Source organism: Lithobates pipiens, unplaced genomic scaffold (assembly GCF_037356315.1).
Source record: "Lithobates pipiens isolate NorthernLeopardFrog02 unplaced genomic scaffold, aLitPip1_a1.2 Scaffold_25, whole genome shotgun sequence".
NCBI lineage: Eukaryota > Metazoa > Chordata > Amphibia > Anura > Ranidae > Lithobates > Lithobates pipiens.
In genome coordinates, this window is record NW_027507787.1 from 31,346,634 (window position 1) to 31,365,622 (window position 18,989).

Below are 18,989 nucleotides of genomic sequence, written 5' to 3' on the forward strand. Positions count from 1 at the left end.
ATCGTGTACGTTGGATAATGTGTGTTGGATCATGCACGTTGGATTACGTACGTTAGATCGTGTACGTTGGATGGTGTACTTTGGATCATGTATGTTGGATCATGTACCTTGGATCATGTACATTGGATCATGTACCCTGCATCGTGTACGTTGGATAATGTGTGTTGGATCATGCACGTTGGATCGTGTACGTTAGATCGTGTACGTTGGATGGTGTACTTTGGATCATGTAGGTTGGATCGTGTACCTACCATATCGCTGGAAGGTGGAGGTGAGTATACCGGCAAAAGGATTAGTAATTATTTAATAATTAGGGAGGGGAAGTGAAGAAATAAGGAGAGAGATTTGGTTGAAAAAAATGGACAGTGAGGAGCCATGAAAAACACAAATGCCAACACATTGCGGAATACTATTTGTGTATGACGTCTGCCAAAAAAAAACACAACAATGTATGGCTGGCCACCGATCGTACACCATGAGGGTGGGCTTTTCTCATGTGATCATATTGAGTGCCCCCCCCCCCATATAACAGGATGATGACTCCCCCATCACATGAAGGCTTCCATTGCCTGTGGCTGGTCAGGATATGAGCGCAGTATGAAAGTATGTCATGTGTGTGAGTGCCAACCCCCCATCCTCCAGGAACACTGACACTGCCCAGTGCCCTGGAAGGGACCGACACTGACTGGCACTGACTGCCCTCCGCCCGGTGTGCGATCCCTGACTACGAGGACTCTGCAGACTCCCATCCGGATTACGTACTCTCCGCCATTCACCAACACCGTCTACGCAAACGGCGTGTGACAGGGAGAGAGCGGAACTTTCTTTGCGCAAAAGGCGTATCTCAGCCCCCGAAAATAGGAGAAGCCCCCCTCCACCTCCTCCTCCTCCTGTCTCCAAGCCGGTCTCTAGGAACATCTTATAAACAACATGGCGGCCAGGAAGGCTGGAGGGGCAGAGTAGCCGGAGGGAGAGAAGGCGAGGAGTCCGTCCTGACTTCACAATGGGGGGGCTGCCCGTCACCTGCTAGTCCCGGGGACATGAGGAGCGGAGGACCGGCCCGGGACTGCACTGACATCCGGGCTTCTCCGGGATCTCCGCACCATGTCTCTGCACGGAGCTCAGCCCAGCAATGCAGACATGGACGACAGACTGCCGCCTATCCTGTGTGCGGCCAGCGCCTCCTCAGGGGTAACTTACCGGCGTACTCACCCTCCTCATCACCACCCTCCTCATCATCATCCTCCTCATCATCATAACAACCACCCTCCTCATCATCATCACCATCACCACCCTCCTCATCCTCATAACCACCCTACTCTTTATCACCCTCATCATCATAACAACCACCCTCCTCATCATCACCCCACTCCTCATCCTCATCACCACCCTCCTCATCATCATCCTCATCACCACCCTCCTCATCCTCCTCACCACCACCTTCCTCATCAGCACCCTCCTCATCCTCCTCACCACCACCTTCCTCATCATCACCCTCCTCATCCTCATCACCCCCCACCTCATCCTCATCACCACCCTACTCTTCATCACCCTCATCATCATAACAACCACCCTCCTCATCACCATCCTCCTCATCATCACCCTCCTCATCACCACTCTCCTCATCATCACCCTCCTCATCACCACCCTCCTCATCACCATCCTCCCCATCATCACCCTCCTCATCACCACCCTCCTCATCCTCCTCATCACCACTCTCCTCATCCTCTTCATCACCACCTTCCTCATCCTCAACACCTCCCTCCTCATCCTCATCACCACTATCCTCATCACTATCTTCATCCCTATCCTGTGTGTGGCCAGTGCCTCCTCCAGGGAACTTACCAGTGTACTCACCCTCCTCATCCTCACCACTAGCCTGTGTGCAGCCAGCGCCTCCTTCAGGGTAATTTAGCGGTGTACTCACCCTCCTTAGTACCACCCTCACCCTCATCACCACCCTCCTCATCACCACCACTATCACTATCCTCATCCCTATCCTGTGTGTGGCCAGCGCCTCCTCCAGGGTAACTTACTGGTGTACTCACCCTCCTCATCACTATCCTTATCACCACCCTCCTCATCACTATCCTCATCATCACCCTCCTCATCACTATCCTCATCACCACCCTCCTCATCACTATCCTCATCACCACCCTCCTCATCACAATCCTCATCACCACCCTCCTCATCACAATCCTCATCACCACCCTCCTCATCTCTATCCTCCTTATCTCCATCACCATCCTCATCCCCATCCTCTGTGCAGCCAGTGCCTCCTTCAGGGTAACTAACCGGCATACTCATCACTATTACTATCCTCATCCCCATACTGTGTGCGAGCAGCGCCTCCTCCGGGATAATTAGCCAGCATCCTCACCCTAACCATCCCCATCACTATCCTCATCCTCCCTGTGGCCAGCGCCTACTCCGGGGTAACTAACCAGCATACTCATCACTATTACTATCCTCATCCCTGCCCTCTGTGTGACCAGCGCCTCCTCCAGAGTTACTAGCCGAAATCATCATCACCCTCCTCACCCCCATCACTATCCTCATCCCCATCCTCCCTTTGGCCAGCGCCTCCTCCAGGGTAACTAACCAGCATACTCATCACTATTACTATCCTCATCCCTGCCCACTGTGTGACCAGCGCCTCCTCTGGGGTAACTAGCCGGAATCATCATCACCCTCCTCGTTCTCATCACTATCCTCATCCCCATCCTCCCTGTGACCAGCGCCTCCTCCAGGGTAACTAGCTGGAACCATCATCACCCTCCTAATTCTCATCTCTAGCCTCATCCCCTTCATCTGTGTAGCCAGCGCCTCCTCCGGGGTAACTGGCCGGCATCATCATCACCCTCCTCATTCTCATCACTACTACTACACTCAGGTTGGGGGATCCTCTGGGGTATGAAGACACAGGACCTTTCTCTAGAGAATATCTAGGTGTAGCTCAGAACAGACATCTACATGTTGTCAGGTCCTTCCTGGGGCAACTCAACTAACAGTCATTCATCACAAGTCAGAATGTTCCTCACACTGGGGATGAGTGAGAAGACTGGCTCCTTACCTTGCCCCCTGTATATTGAGGGTCAGTGGGAACAATGCCCCATTACATTGAGGATCAGTGAGAATACCCCTATATTGGGGACCAGTGGGAAGCATGCCCCCCTAAGTTGGTTGATAGTGGAAATAATGCCCCTTACAGTGGTGGTAAATGGGAAGGATACCCCATTACATAGGTGGTGAGTGAGAAGAATGTCCCCTTATATTGGTTGTCAGTGGGAAGAATGTTCCTTACGGGGGGGGGGGGGCAGTTCAGTGGGAAAAATGCCCCTTGCATTGGTGGTCATTGGGAAGAAATCCCCTTACATTGGTAGTCAGTAGGAAGAATGCCCCTTACATTGGGGGTCTGTGGGAAGAAGTCCCCTTACATTGGTGCTCAGTGAGAGGAATGCCGCTTACGTTGGTGGTCAGTGGGAAGAATGCCCCCTTTACACTGGTGGTCAGTGGGAAGAAGGAAGAATGACCCCCTTTACACTGGTGGTCAGTGGGAAGAATGCCCCTTACATTGGGGGTCAGTGAGAGGCATGCCCCTTACGTTGGTGGTCAGTGGGAAGAATGCCCCCTTTACAATGGTGGTCAGTGGGAAGAATGCCCCTTACATTGGAGGTCAGTGGCAAGAATGCCCCTTACCTTGGAGGTCAGTGGGAAGAATGCCCCTTACATTGGAGATTAATGAGAAGAATGCACCTTACATTGGAGGTTAGTGAGAAGAATGCACCTTACATTGGAGGTTAGTGAGAAGAATGCACCTTACATTGGAGGTCAGTGGGAAGAATGTTCCTTACATTGGAGATTAATGAGAAGAATGCCCCTTACATTGGAGGTTAGTGAGAAGAATGCCCCTTACATTGGAGATTAATGAGAAGAATGCACCTTACATTGGAGGTTAGTGAGAAGAATGCACCTTACATTGGAGGTTAGTGAGAAGAATGCCTCCTACAATTGTGATCAGTGGGAAGAATGCCCTTTAATGGTGGCCAGTGGGAAGAATGTTCCCTTACATTGGGGGAGAGTGGGAAGAATGCCCTTTACATTTGGGGTAGATGAGAAGAATTCCCCTTACATTCGTAATCAGTGGGAAGAATGCCCCCTTACGTTAATGGTCAGTGGGAAGAATGCCCCCTTACGTTAATGGTCAGTGGGAAGAATGCCCCTTACCTTGGGGGTTGGTGGGAAGAATGCCCCTTACCTTGGTGGTCAGTGAGAAGAATGCCCCTTACATTGGTGCTCAGTGTGAAGAATGCCCCCTTACGTTAATGGTCAGTGGGAAGAATGCCCCTTACATTGGTGGTCAGTGGGAAGAATGCCCCCTTACGTTAATGGTCAGTGGGAAGAATGCCCCTTACCTTGGGGGTTGGTGGGAAGAATGCCCCTTACCTTGGTGGTCAGTTAGAAGAATGCCCCTTAGGTTGGTGGTCAGTGAGAAGAATGCCCCTTACATTGGTGGTCAGTGGGAAGAATGCCCCTTACATTGGTGGTCAGTGGGAATAATGCCCCTTACCTTGGGGGTTGGTGGGAAGAATGCACCTTACATTGGTGGTCAGTGGGAAGAATGCCCCTTACCTTGGTGGTCAGTGAGAAGAATGTCCCTTACATTGGTGGTCAGTGGGAAGAATGCCCCCTTACGTTAATGGTAGTGGGAAGAATGCCCCTTACCTTGGGGGTTGGTGGGAAGAATGCCCCTTACCTTGGTGGTCAGTTAGAAGAATGCCCCTTAGGTTGGTGGTCAGTGAGAAGAATGCCCCTTACATTGGTGGTCAGTGGGAATAATGCCCCTTACCTTGGGGGTTGGTGGGAAGAATGCACCTTACATTGGTGGTCAGTGGGAAGAATGCCCCTTACCTTGGGGGTTGGTGGGAAGAATGCCCCTTGCCTTGGTGGTCAGTGATTAGAATGCCCCTTAAGTTGGTGGTCAGTGAGAAGAATGCCCCTTACATTGGTGGTCAGTGGGAAGAAGGCCCCATACTTTGGGGGTCATTGGGAAAAAGCCTACAAGTGGCAAGTCAGCTCAGGGAACCCCTAACAACCTCTGGAGGAACTCTGGTTGAGAATCGCTGTTCTAATGAGATTGAGAGCATTGTTTACAGAAGTCAGGTTGTAGTCAGAATATTTGTTTCTTGTTGGTAACATAAGAGGGTATCTATCTATCTATCTATCTATCTATCTATCTATCTATCTATCTATCTATCTATCTATCTATCTATCTATCTATCTATCTATCTATGTATCCTGATTGGTGGTAGTTCCCCTGTAACGACTGAATTACATCCTTATTTCAGCCTAATTCTCTTGCTGGCAGATAAGCTTCCTGCAGAGGGGCATTGGGCTGTTTATCTGTACTGTATGATGTGTATGTTATACTGCAGGCTGCGGTGATTTTTAGTGTTGCTTGTATTATTGTATTGCTTTTGTGCACATTTGTGATTTCATTTTATGGTTTTCATTTGTTTTGCAATGAAACGAGCGCATGAGTTGTAATCGGGATGTGTAGTTGGGGTTGGTGTTCAGCTCTCTTTATATAAGAAGCACTAATACTCGGCTTTCTGTACAGGCGGGGGTTTGTTTTGCTGCAGTATTTGGCTGTTTTTACATTTAAAACCAAAACATTTTAGTATTTGTCAGATGTGTGCAGTAGGCGGCATCGAGGGTGTTTGTGTTAGATTTGAGGTGTAGTATTTGATATTTTCATTTTTCTAGTTATCTATTCCAGTTTCTAAACTTGTCTACAAAGTTCATATTATATACTCAATGCTTTTTACTATACTTTAGAAATAGTAAATGCAGCTGTTGTCTGGTTATCTGTAGGCTACAGATTTTATTAGTCACTAATACAGGACAAGCATGTAGATAGTGAAGTCAGACCCCCTTGATCTGCACACCAGTCCTAGTAATGAAAGAATTTGAATAGACATAACAATACCGTATTTATCGGCATATAACACGCGCCGTCGTATAACACGCACCCCAAGTTTAGGAGAGAATTTTAAGGAAAAAAACATTTAGGAGGGAAGTTTAAGGAAAAAAATTAAATTTAAATGCTCATCAATGAAGCCTTATCAGTGTCCATCTGCAGCCTTCTCAGTGTCATTTGCAGCCTTGTCATTACAGCCTTGCCATTTAAAAATGGCGCCGCCGAGATACAGAGCCGGATGTCCTTTGTATCTCAGCGGCTCTCGGCCGCTCTCAGCAGCTTTCAGCCATTCTTGGCGGCTTTCGGCCGCTCTCTGCAGCTTTCGGCGGCTCACGCGGGACTGCGAGAACGGCCAAAAGCAGCTGTGAAGGGCCGAGAGCGCCCAGTACAACTGCAGCGGGTGGTCAGTAACTAGTAAAAAAATAATATGTGATTTGGAGACGAGACTACCACAATGAATAGGGATCATGCTGGATATTAGAGCTGCACGATTCTGGATAAAATGAGAATCACTCATTTTTATTCTTAGAATAAAGATCACATTTCTTGGCCTAACTTCATCTTTCACATTATACAAAGAAATTGGGCTAACTGGGCTTTAGTTTTTTCCCAAAAAATTGCTTTTGAAAGACCGCTGCGCAAATACAATGTGACATAAAATATTGCAACAATCGTCATTTATTCCATAGGGTCTCTGCTAATATATATATATATATATATATATATATATATATGTCTACCTATATATATATATATATATATATATATATATATATATATATATATATATATATATATATATATATATATATAAAGATAGATAGATAGATATATGTCTATATATATATATAAATAAAATGATTGGGGTTTCTAAGTAATTTTCTAGCAAAAAATACTATTTTAACTTGTAAGCAACGTATCAGAAAAAGCCTTAGTCTTCAAGTGGTTACACTGCCCTCAGTTGCAGACCGAATTTCATCCCTTTGATCTAAAAGAACCAAATGATAGATACAATGTTTCTTTTTTATCTCAGCCCTGAGCAATGTTGTGATAAACTTTGGGGCTGCCTTTTTTTTTCTTTTTTGACAGCTGTGAGCAGAGACCAGCTCTGGTTACATGAATCGTGGAAATGCCAAATTAAGATTGTGAGGGGGGATGAATCGAGATCGTGATTTTTTTTTAACGATTAATCGTGCAGCTCTACTGGATGTACTAACAAATATAATATTTATTTATTACAGATATTTATATAGTGCCATCAATTTGTCCAGTGCTTTACATATATACTGTTTATTAGAGTTGCACTGATACCAATTGTTACGAGTACCAATAGTTCCTGCACCGCTCCTGTGTGAACCCAGGCTGAACTATGACACTATGACAAGCCTGGGTTCACATAGGAGCGGTTCGTGAAACCACATGGAGGTCGGCAGGAATCGCACTAAATTCCTGTTGAAATCGCATGCGATTTGAGCCCATTCATTTTGTATGGGCTCAAATCGCACCGCAAAGCTATCGGTTTCGGGTTTTGGAGCATTTTCATGAGTACTCGTGAAAATAGTCAGTATCGGCACCAATACCGATATCAGTATCGGTGCAACCCTAATATATATTATACATTTACTTCAGTCCCTGCCCTCAAGGCTCTTACAATCTAAGATTCCTAACTCACATTCATTCATACACATACTAGGTCCAATCTAGACAGGAGCTAATTAACTTATCAGCATGTCTTTGGAGTGTGGAAGAAAACCGGAGTACCCGGAGGAATACCACACAGGCACAGGGAGAACACACACACTCCAGTCAGGTAGTGTTTCTATTAATAATAATGTGGTGTGTTATTTGGCCCTTTTGGAGTTATTGAGTTTGCAGTGCAAAAAGCAGCAGCTGTGTGCAAACTGCAGCAATCCATGGCATGAATCACAAAGCATCAGTGATCTAAGGACAATGACAATTGATTGGTTGCTCTGCATTTCTGCACATTATTTATCAATTTTTCTGTTTGCAGAGTTTTAGGGGAAAATCACACTTTTTTACACTACAGTGCATTACTGCAATGCATGTTAATGCACACTATGTGCATTGCAGTGCCTTTCATTTTAAATAGCATCCAAATGCACCTCCGACATATATATTGCACAGGAGGCACTACTTTGCGTTGTGCTGTGCTGTGTCAGAAAGAAATTCCATATGTACTTTTTATGTCTGTTCTTATGCATAGGCAGCCCATTCAAAATGCCTTATCTCAATGCATGATGACACAATGTGCGAACACCAGTGGCGTCACTAGTGTTGCTGCGGACCATGATGTAAGGGGGATGCTGCAGACTCTGGTGTAAAGGGGAACACTGTGGACCATGATGTGAGGGGGATGTGGCAGACTGGTGTAAAGGGGAACACTGTGGACCATGATGTAAGGGGGATGCTGTGGACTCTGGTGTAAAGAGGAACACTGTGGACCATGATGTAAGGGGGATTCTATGGACTCTGGTGTAAAGGGGAACTCTGCTGTAAGATGGTCTCCGGTTACCAGAGCCCCCCCCCCCCCTTACATCAGAGTCTGAAGAGTTCCCCTTACATCAGGGCAGAGGAAACACAGCAAATGGGCTCAGCCAACCTGCCAACAGACATTGGGGAGGGTCATTGTGATCCGGATGCATACAGAGAGATGGGGAAATCACCTGCAATCTGTACTCCCCTTTGATCAGTGTCCCCCTGCCCCCGGACAAGGTCACCTGGGACAATAATTGAGCAGTCAGGATTTCCCACCAAATGATTTCACCTGCCTCCCAGGTACCAGCACTCCTCTATAACTCCCATCATGTGTGTACACCCCTCAGGGGCTGCCTGCACGGTCACCTGGCTTTGTGTGGAAGCAGAGAGCCAGGCAGGAACACAGTGCTGCCAGAGAAGACATTGCCATGTATAACACAGTAATGAATGCCGTCCTCATACTCGCCAGCTCTCTCACTCACTCCTCCCTCTGTTTCAATCCGACACAAGCTCCCGCCACACAGCTGCTACTCACTTCCCATTTGCTGTCCCGGCTTCCTAACCCTCTCTGAGCTGGGCAGGTGGAAGGCAGGGCGCTCAGTGATTGGGGGAGAGCATACAGCCTGGGAGCTTGAGGGTTACCAGAGGAGGGCGGGGCTCTCAGTGATTGGGGGACAGCATACAGCCTGGGAGCTCAAGGGTTACCAGAGGAGGGCGGGGCTCTCAGTGATTGGGGGACAGTATACAGCCTGGGAGCTCAAGGGTTACCAGAGGAGGGCGGGGCTCTCAGTGATTGGGGGACAGCATACAGCCTGGGAGCTGGAGGGTTACCAGAGGTGGGCGGGGCTCTCAGTGATTGGGGGACAGTATACAGCCTGGGAGCTGGAGGGTTACCAGAGGAGGGCAGGGCGCTCAGTGATTGGGGGAGAGCATACAGCCTGGGAGCTGGAGGGTTACCAGAGGAGGGTGGGGCGCTCAGTGATTGGGGGAGAGCATACAGCCTGGGAGCTGGAGGGTTACCAGAGGAGGGTGGGGTGCTCAGTGATTGGGGGAGAGCATACAGCCTGGGAGCTTGAGGGTTACCAGAGGAGGGTGGAGCGCTCTATGATTGGGGGACAGCATACAGCCTGGGAGCTGGAGGGTTACCAGAGGAGGGTGGGGCGCTCAGTGATTGGGGGAGAGTATACAGCCTGGGAGCTGGAGGGTTACCAGAGGAAGGTGGGGCGCTCATTGATTGGGGGAGAGCATACAGCCTGGGAGCTTGAGGGTTACCAGAGGAGGGTGGAGCGCTCTATGATTGGGGGAGAGCATACAGCCTGGGAGCTGGAGGGTTACCAGAGGAGGGCGAGGCTCTCAGTGATTGGGGGACAGTATACAGCCTGGGAGCTGGAGGGTTACCAGAAGAGGGCGGGGCTCTCAGTGATTGGGGGACAGCATACAGCCTGGGAGCTGGAGGGTTAGGAGAGGAGGGTGGAGTAACTGTCTGGGACACATAGGAAGTCCCGTGTCTGCAAAGATGGGGGGCACTAACAATATTTTTGGGGATGCTATAGCACCCACCTGGTGTGACACTTGCTTTTGAAGTATGTACAACCGATCCCTCTGCAGAGCAGCCAAAGGGAGAAAGCCAGGAGCACTGCAGGGGGATCCATTGCCTTGGTGTCACCCCTCTGGTGGGTGTCACCCGGGTGTGGTCCACCCCCATAGTGATGCCACTGATGTATACCACTGCGGCGCACAAAGATTAGGCCCCTAAGGAAAAAGAATACTTGCAATCGAATTATTGTGGTGGTATGGCTGGAGGTTGAATAATAAATGCAGACAACAGATACAAATCACGTTGGACAGCTGGTCCTTCATTAGGTATATTATTTGATTTATATTTGGGGGCGAAAACATAGGACTGTAATATAAGAGCACTGAGCTGGAAAAGCCACCACTCCAATGGATGGCATCAATGTAATGTTTACTGCCGATGTGTGCTATGTATAGATCAGCCATTGTACTGCCAATAGATGTTCTTCAGCATCAGTGGGAAGTAGTGTAAGCTCCTACAGTAACCACAGAAAAAGGTTCATCAAGGCCGTATGGTAAAAATACGTGACAAATAAAGCCTAAAAAAAAGACCATTGGGGAGTTAAATGACAGGCTGTAGAACTTGCCTTATACCCGTACTCTGTGCTCTATCAAAGATGGTTGTATCCTGCAAGCAATTGTATACATCTTGTATTAGTTGTCCTAGTACTTTCAAAGCTGAACTGTTTCTAGATGAATGCTCGGCCATGTTTGTACCCACTGAAAAGATTGTGATAATGAGAAGTTGCACTGCAATAGAATATTTATAAAAATCAGGCCACAGCTGCTTGTTTAACCACTTCAATACAGGGCACTTTCACACCTTCCTGCCAAGGCCAATTTTCAGCTTTCAGTGCTACACTGTACCCAAACGAAAGTTTTATTATTTTGTTCCCACAAATAGAGCGGGATTTGATCACCTCTGCGGTTTTTATTTTTTGCTAAACGAATAAAAAAAGACCGAAAATTTTGAAAATAAACGTTTTTTGTTATAAAATTTTGTAAATTAAGTACATTTTCTCCTTCACTGATGGGCACTGATAAGCTGCACTGATGGGCACTGATGAGGTGGCACCAATGAAGTTGCACTGATGGGCACTGAAGATGGGCACTGATAGGCAGCAATGATGGGCACTGATAGGTGGCACTGATATGCGGCACTGATGGGCACTGATAGGCGACAATGATGGGCACTGAAAGGCTGCACTGATGGGTACATATGGGTGGCACTGATAGATGCCACTGCTGGGCACTGATAGACGCCACTGATGAGCACTGAAAGGGGCACTGATGGCTGGCACTGGATTTCACTGATAGGTATCACTGGCAGGCATTTTTTTAATGGCACTGATTGGCAGCTGCCTGGGCATTGATTGGCATTTCCCTGGTGGTCCAGTGTGGTGGCCATCCCTGGTGGTCCTGGCAGCATCCTGGTGATCCTGGGTGGGCATCCAAGGGGGGGGGCTGCACTGATAAACAATCAGCACAGGCCCCCTCTGTCAGGAGAGCAGCTGTCAGACGCGAGTGAGGAAAAGCCAATCAACGACTCTTCTTGTTTACATCGTGATCAGACGTGATTGGACACGGCTGATCATGTGGTAAAGAGTCTCTGTCAGTGACACTTTACCTAGATCGGAGTTGCGGTGTGCCAGACTGACACACCGCAACAACAATCAGCGCGCGGCTCCGTGGGCGTGCGATCATGGCTTTTTCTGCAGGACGTCATATGACGTCACATCACAGCCCCCCTCCTTTATATCACATACCCCATCACATCACAACCCCCCTTTATATACATACCACCACCACATCACAGTCCCTCTCCTTTGCATCACATATCCCCCTCTCATCACAGTCCCCCTCCCTTATATCACATACCCCCATCACATCACATCCCCCTCCTTTATATCACATACCTCTATCACATCACAGCCCCCTCCTTTATATCACATACCCCATCACATCACAGCCCCCTCCTTTATATCACATACCCCATCACATCACAGCTCCCCTCCTTTATATCACATACCCCATCACATCACAGCCCCCTCCTTTATATAACATACCCCATCACATCACAGCCCCCACCTTTATATAACATACCCCATCACATCACAGCTCCCCTCCTTTAGATAACATACCCCATCACATCACATCCCCCACCTTTATATAACATACCCCATCACATCACAGCCCCCACCTTTATATCACATACCCCATCACATCACAGCTCCCCTCCTTTAGATAACATACCCCATCACATCACAGCCCCCACCTTTATATAACATACTCAATCACATCACAGCCCCCTCCTTTATATCACATACCCCATCACATCACAGCTCCCCTCCTTTATATCACATACCCCATCACATCACAGCCCCCACCTTTATATAACATACCCCATCACATCATAGCCCCCTCCTTTATATCACATACCCCATCACATCACAGCTCCCCTCCTTTATATAACATACCCCATCACATCACAGCCCCCACCTTTATATAACATACCCCATCACATCACAGCCCCCTCCTTTATATCACATACCCCATCACATCACAGCTCCCCTCCTTTATATCACATACCCCATCACATCACAGCCCCCTCCTTTATATCACATACCCCATCACATCACAGTCCCTCTCCTTTATATCACATACCCACATCACAGCCCCCCTCCTTTATATCACATACCCACATCACATCACAGCCCCCCTCCTTTATATTACATACCCCATCACATCACAGCCCCCCTCCTTTATATCAGATACCCCATCACAACCCCCCTCCTTTATATCACATACCCCATCACATCACAGCCCCCCTCCTTTATATAACATACCCCATCACATCACAGCCCTCCTCCTTTATATCTCATACCCCATCACATCACAGCCCCCCTCCTTTATATCACATACCCCATCACATCCCCCCTCCTTTATATCACATACCCCCATCACATCACAGTCCCTCTCCTTTATATCACATACCCCCATCACATCACAGCCCCTCTCCTTTATGTCACATACCCCATCACAGCCCCCCTCCTTTATATCACATACCCCATCACATCACAGTCCCTCTCCTTTATATCACATACCCACATCACAACCCCCCTCCTTTATATCACATACCCACATCACATCACAGCCCCCCTCCTTTATATCACAGCCCCCCTCCTTTATATCACATACCCCCATCACATCACAGTCCCTCTCCTTTATATCACATACCCCATCACATCACAGCCCCCCTCCTTTATATCACATACCCCATCACACAACAGTCCCTCTCCTTTATATCACATACCCCCATCACAGCCCCCCTCCTTTATATCACATACCCCATCACATCACAGCCCCCCCCCTTTATATCACATACCCCATCACATCACAGCCCCCACCTTTATATCACATACCCCATCACATCACAGCTCCCCTCCTTTATATCACATACCCCATCACGTCACAGCCCCCTCCTTTATATCACATACCCCATCACATCACAGCCCCCTTCTTTATATAACATACCCCATCACATCACAGCCCCCACCTTTATATAACATACCTCATAACATCACAGCCCCCTCCTTTATATCACATACCCCATCACATCACAGCTCCCCTCCTTTATATAACATACCCCATCACATCACAGCCCCCACCTTTATATAACATACTCCATCACATCACAGCCCCCTCCTTTATATCACATACCCCATCACATCACAGCTCCCCTCCTTTATATCACATACCCCATCATGTCACAGCCCCCTCCTTTATACAACATACCCCATCACATCACAGCCCCCTCCTTTATACAACATACCCCATCACATCACAGCCCCCACCTTTATATAACATACCCCATCACATCATAGCCCCCTTCTTTATATCACATACCCCATCATATCACAGCTCCCCTCCTTTATATAACATACCCCATCACATCACAGCCCCCACCTTTATATAACATACTCCATCACATCACAGCCCCCTCCTTTATATCACATACCCCATCACATCACAGCTCCCCTCCTTTATATCACATACCCCATCACATCACAGCCCCCTCCTTTATATCACATACCCCATCATATCACAGTCCCTCTCCTTTATATCACATAACCACATCACAGCCCCCCTCCTTTATATCACATACCCATATCACATCACAGCCCCCCTCCTTTATATTACATACCCCATCACATCACAGCCCCCTCCTTTATATCAGATACCCCATCACACCCTCCCTCCTTTATATCACATACCCCATCACATCACAGCCCCCCTCCTTTATATAACATACCCCATCACATCACAGCCCTCCTCCTTTATATCTCATACCACATCACAGCCCCCCTCCTTTATATCACATACCCCATCACATCACAGCCCCCTCCTTTATATCATAGCCCCCCTCCTTTATATCACATACCCCATCACACAACAGTCCCTCTCCTTTATATCACATACCCCCATCACAGCCCCCCTCCTTTATATCACATACCCCATCACATCACAGCCCCCCTCCTTTATATCACATACCCCATCACATCACAGCCCCCCTCCTTTATATCACATACCCCATCAAACCACAGTCCCTCTCCTTTATATCACATACCTCCATCACATCACAGCCCCCCTCCTTTATATCACATACCCCATCACATCCCCCCTCCTTTATATCACATACCCCATCACATCACAGCCCCCCACCTTTATATAACATACCCCATCACATCACAGCCCCCTCCTTTATATCACATACCCCATCACATCACAGCTCCCTCCTTTATATCGCATACCCCCATCACAGCCCCCCTCCTTTATATCACATACCCCCATCACAGCCCCCCTCCTTTATATCACATACCCCATCACACCACAGTCCCTCTCCTTTATATCACATACCTCCATCACATCACAGCCCCCCTCCTTTATATCACATACCCCATCACATCCCCCCTCCTTTATATCACATACCCCCATCACATCACAGCCCCCCTCCTTTATATCACATACCCATATCACATCACAGCCCCCCTCCTTTATATTACATACCCCATCACATCACAGCCCCCTCCTTTATATCAGATACCCCATCACACCCTCCCTCCTTTATATCACATACCCCATCACATCACAGCCCCCCTCCTTTATATAACATACCCCATCACATCACAGCCCTCCTCCTTTATATCTCATACCACATCACAGCCCCCCTCCTTTATATCACATACCCCATCACATCACAGCCCCCTCCTTTATATCATAGCCCCCCTCCTTTATATCACATACCCCATCACACAACAGTCCCTCTCCTTTATATCACATACCCCCATCACAGCCCCCCTCCTTTATATCACATACCCCATCACATCACAGCCCCCCTCCTTTATATCACATACCCCATCACATCACAGCCCCCCTCCTTTATATCACATACCCCATCAAACCACAGTCCCTCTCCTTTATATCACATACCTCCATCACATCACAGCCCCCCTCCTTTATATCACATACCCCATCACATCCCCCCTCCTTTATATCACATACCCCATCACATCACAGCCCCCCACCTTTATATAACATACCCCATCACATCACAGCCCCCTCCTTTATATCACATACCCCATCACATCACAGCTCCCTCCTTTATATCGCATACCCCCATCACAGCCCCCCTCCTTTATATCACATACCCCCATCACAGCCCCCCTCCTTTATATCACATACCCCATCACACCACAGTCCCTCTCCTTTATATCACATACCTCCATCACATCACAGCCCCCCTCCTTTATATCACATACCCCATCACATCCCCCCTCCTTTATATCACATACCCCCATCACATCACAGCCCCCCTCCTTTATATCACATACCCCCATCACAGCCCCTCTCCTTTATATCACATACCCCATCACATCACAGACCCCCTCCTTTATATCACATACCTCCATCACATCACAGCCCCCCTCCTTTATATCACATACCCCATCACACCCCCCCCTCCTTTATATCACATACCCCCATCACATCACAGTCCCTCTCCTTTATATCACATACCCACATCACAGCCCCCCTCCTTTATATCACATACCCACATCACATCACAGCCCCCCTCCTTTATATTAGATACCCCATCGCACCCCCCCTCCTTTATATCACATACCCCATCACATCACTGCCCCCCTCCTTTATATAACATACCCCATCACATCACAGCCCCCCTCCTTTATATCACATACCCCATCACACCACAGTCCCTCTCCTTTATATCACATACCCCATCACATCCCCCCTCCTTTATATCACATACCCCCATCACATCACAGCCCCCCTCCTTTATATCACATACCCCCATCACAGTCCCTCTCCTTTATATCACATACCCCCATCACAGTCCCTCTTATTTACATCACATATAGGGCTGCGACTAACGATTATTTTCATAATAGATTAGTTGGCCGATTATTGTTTTGATTAATTGATTAATCGGTTAATAACCTTATTAAAAAAAAAAGTAATTTGTTGTTGAACAGATAAAAAAACATAAATAAAAAACACAAATTGCCACAAAAATGCAGTATTGCATGCTTTTCTGCAGCTTCTCCATTGCAGTATATTGAACCAAAAAAACAAAATAGCACAGTTCTTGCGTTAAAAAAATCCTTGTCTTTTCCAAATACGCAGCAGCTGAAAAAATCATGGATGTGAATGTGTCCCATAGGAAACCATGTAAATGATCTGTGTGTTTCTGCAAAAAGCACCAAAAAACACAGAGGTGTGACCCAGGCCTGAGATGTTTAGTAACATAATGGGGTTAAAAAAACTAAAATTAGTACAAAAAGAGCAAATAATCGCTACTGTAAGGGGTTAATTTTTTACTATGAGACAGTGAAAGTAATATTTACAGTAGCGATTTTCTCTTTTTGTACTATAAAAGTTTTTTTTTTTTTTTTTTTTTTTTTAACCCCATCATGTTAGTGGCCGATTAATCGTTTATGAAAATAGTAATCAATTAATTTCATAATCAATTAGTTTTTCATTAATTGATTAGTTGTTTCGGCCCTAATCACATATGCCCCTCTCATCACAGTTCCCCTCCCTTATATCACATATCCCCTTCACATCACAGTCCCCCTCCTTTATATCTCATACCCCCTTCACATCACAGTCCCCTCCTTAATATCTCATACCCCCTTCACATCACGGTCATCCTCCTTTATATCACATACCTCATCACATCACAGTCCCTCTCCTTTACATCACATATCCCCCTCTCATCACAGTCCCCCTCCCTTATATCACATACCCCATCACATCACAGCCCCCTCCTTTATATCTCATACCCCCTTCACATCACGGCCCCCCTCCTTTATATCACATACCCCATCACATCACAGTCCCTCTCCTTTACATCACATATTCTCCTCTCATCACAGTCCCCCTCCCTTATATAATATTCCCCCATCACATCACAGCTCCCCTCCTTTATATCTCATACCCCCTTCACATCACGGCCCTCCTCCTTTATATCACATACCCCATCACATCACAGTCCCTCTCCTTTACATCACATATTCCCCTCTCATCACAGTCCCCCTCCCTTATATAACATTCCCCCATCACATCACAGCCCCCCTCCTTTATATCTCATACCCCCTTCACATCATGGCCCCCCTCCTTTATATCACATACCCCATCACATCACAGTCCCCCGTCTTTATATCACATACCCCATCACATCACAGTCCCCCTCCTTTACATCACATACCTCTATCACATCACAGCCCCTCTTCTTTACATCACAACCCCCTTCTTTAAATCACATGACCCCTTCATATCACCCCCCCACCTCACATTACAGTCTCTTCTTCATATCACAACCAACCTCCCCTTCACATCACAGGCTTCCATTTACATCAGTGTCTTCAGCCTTCCCTTCACATAGTTACTTCAGTGTCCCCCCCTACACATCGCAGCCCCCCTTTAATTCAGTGTCCTCAGCTCTAATTCACATCACAGCACCCCTTTTACATCAGTCTCCCTTTCATATCACAGCCCACCCCCCCCCCCCCCCCTTTAAATCAGACTCCCTTCATATCACATTCCCTTATCCATATTAGTGTCCACAGCTCCCTACTCTTCAGTCACAAGTGTCCACCTCACAGGCGCAGCAGATGGAGGGTTGGAGTTATCTGGCTTTTCATGTTAACAAGCAGGTGATTGGTTGCTAGGACCGCCCTTCATCCTAGCAACCATTGACCCACTTGCTTACAGGAGCCTCTGTCCTGCTGCCAAAATGACAGCAGCAGTGGCAGCTAAGTGGAGACCTGGAAGAGGGTCTACAGTGCAGATGGATGAGGAATCAGAAAGAAATACACTCTGGGTGTTGATTTGCGGGATCACATCCGTCCAGATGGGACTGTTGTGATCATCCATTTAGCGATGTCTGACATAGAGAATTACTGACAGGGAGTTGCTATGTGAAATGTTTTAGTCTGAGAAAAAAAAAATGCTATGATGTTTCAGATTTTGCAGTGTCTGTCCATTGTAAGCAAAACCTTTGTGGTATTTTGAGTTGAAACAGATATTTGAGTAGGGCTGCATTTCTGCCATTGCAATCATGTTGGTAGAATGTGAAAGGCTTGTCTGCAATTTCAACAGTACTTCAGGTTTAAAAGTTTATGAATCTTAAAATATGTGCCGATGGCTGACCTGTATGTAAAAAACAGACTAGTGGGCCTACTATGTTAAGTAGGAAAGTTACAATATGTTGCTATAGGGAGCTGTGTTGGAATGTTGCAGCAGTCACAGCTTGATTAATGGTGTTAGCTCATCACCCTAGCATAAAAAGTACAATCCTAAGAATGGAAAAACAAACGATTGAATCTAAAAGTTATTCATTGGCATATACATAAAAATT

At 47.1% G+C, this 18,989-nt stretch overlaps 1 protein-coding gene across 2 annotated transcripts in view; it reads left to right on the forward strand.

The window, feature by feature from the left end:
* Positions 1 to 559: 559 nt before the first annotated feature.
* HECTD2 (HECT domain E3 ubiquitin protein ligase 2) overlaps positions 560 to 18,989 on the forward strand; it is a 144,586-nt gene continuing 126,156 nt past the window's right edge. Inside the window, exon 1 of one of the 2 annotated variants that reach the window (XM_077454220.1) lies at positions 560 to 1,191. In XM_077454220.1, the coding sequence (XP_077310346.1) occupies positions 1,105 to 1,191 (87 nt within the window). In that variant the 5' untranslated portion in view covers positions 560 to 1,104. Of the gene's footprint in view, positions 1,192 to 2,819; positions 2,837 to 18,989 lie in introns of those variants that run through there. The other variant, XM_077454221.1, reaches the window with a different exon arrangement.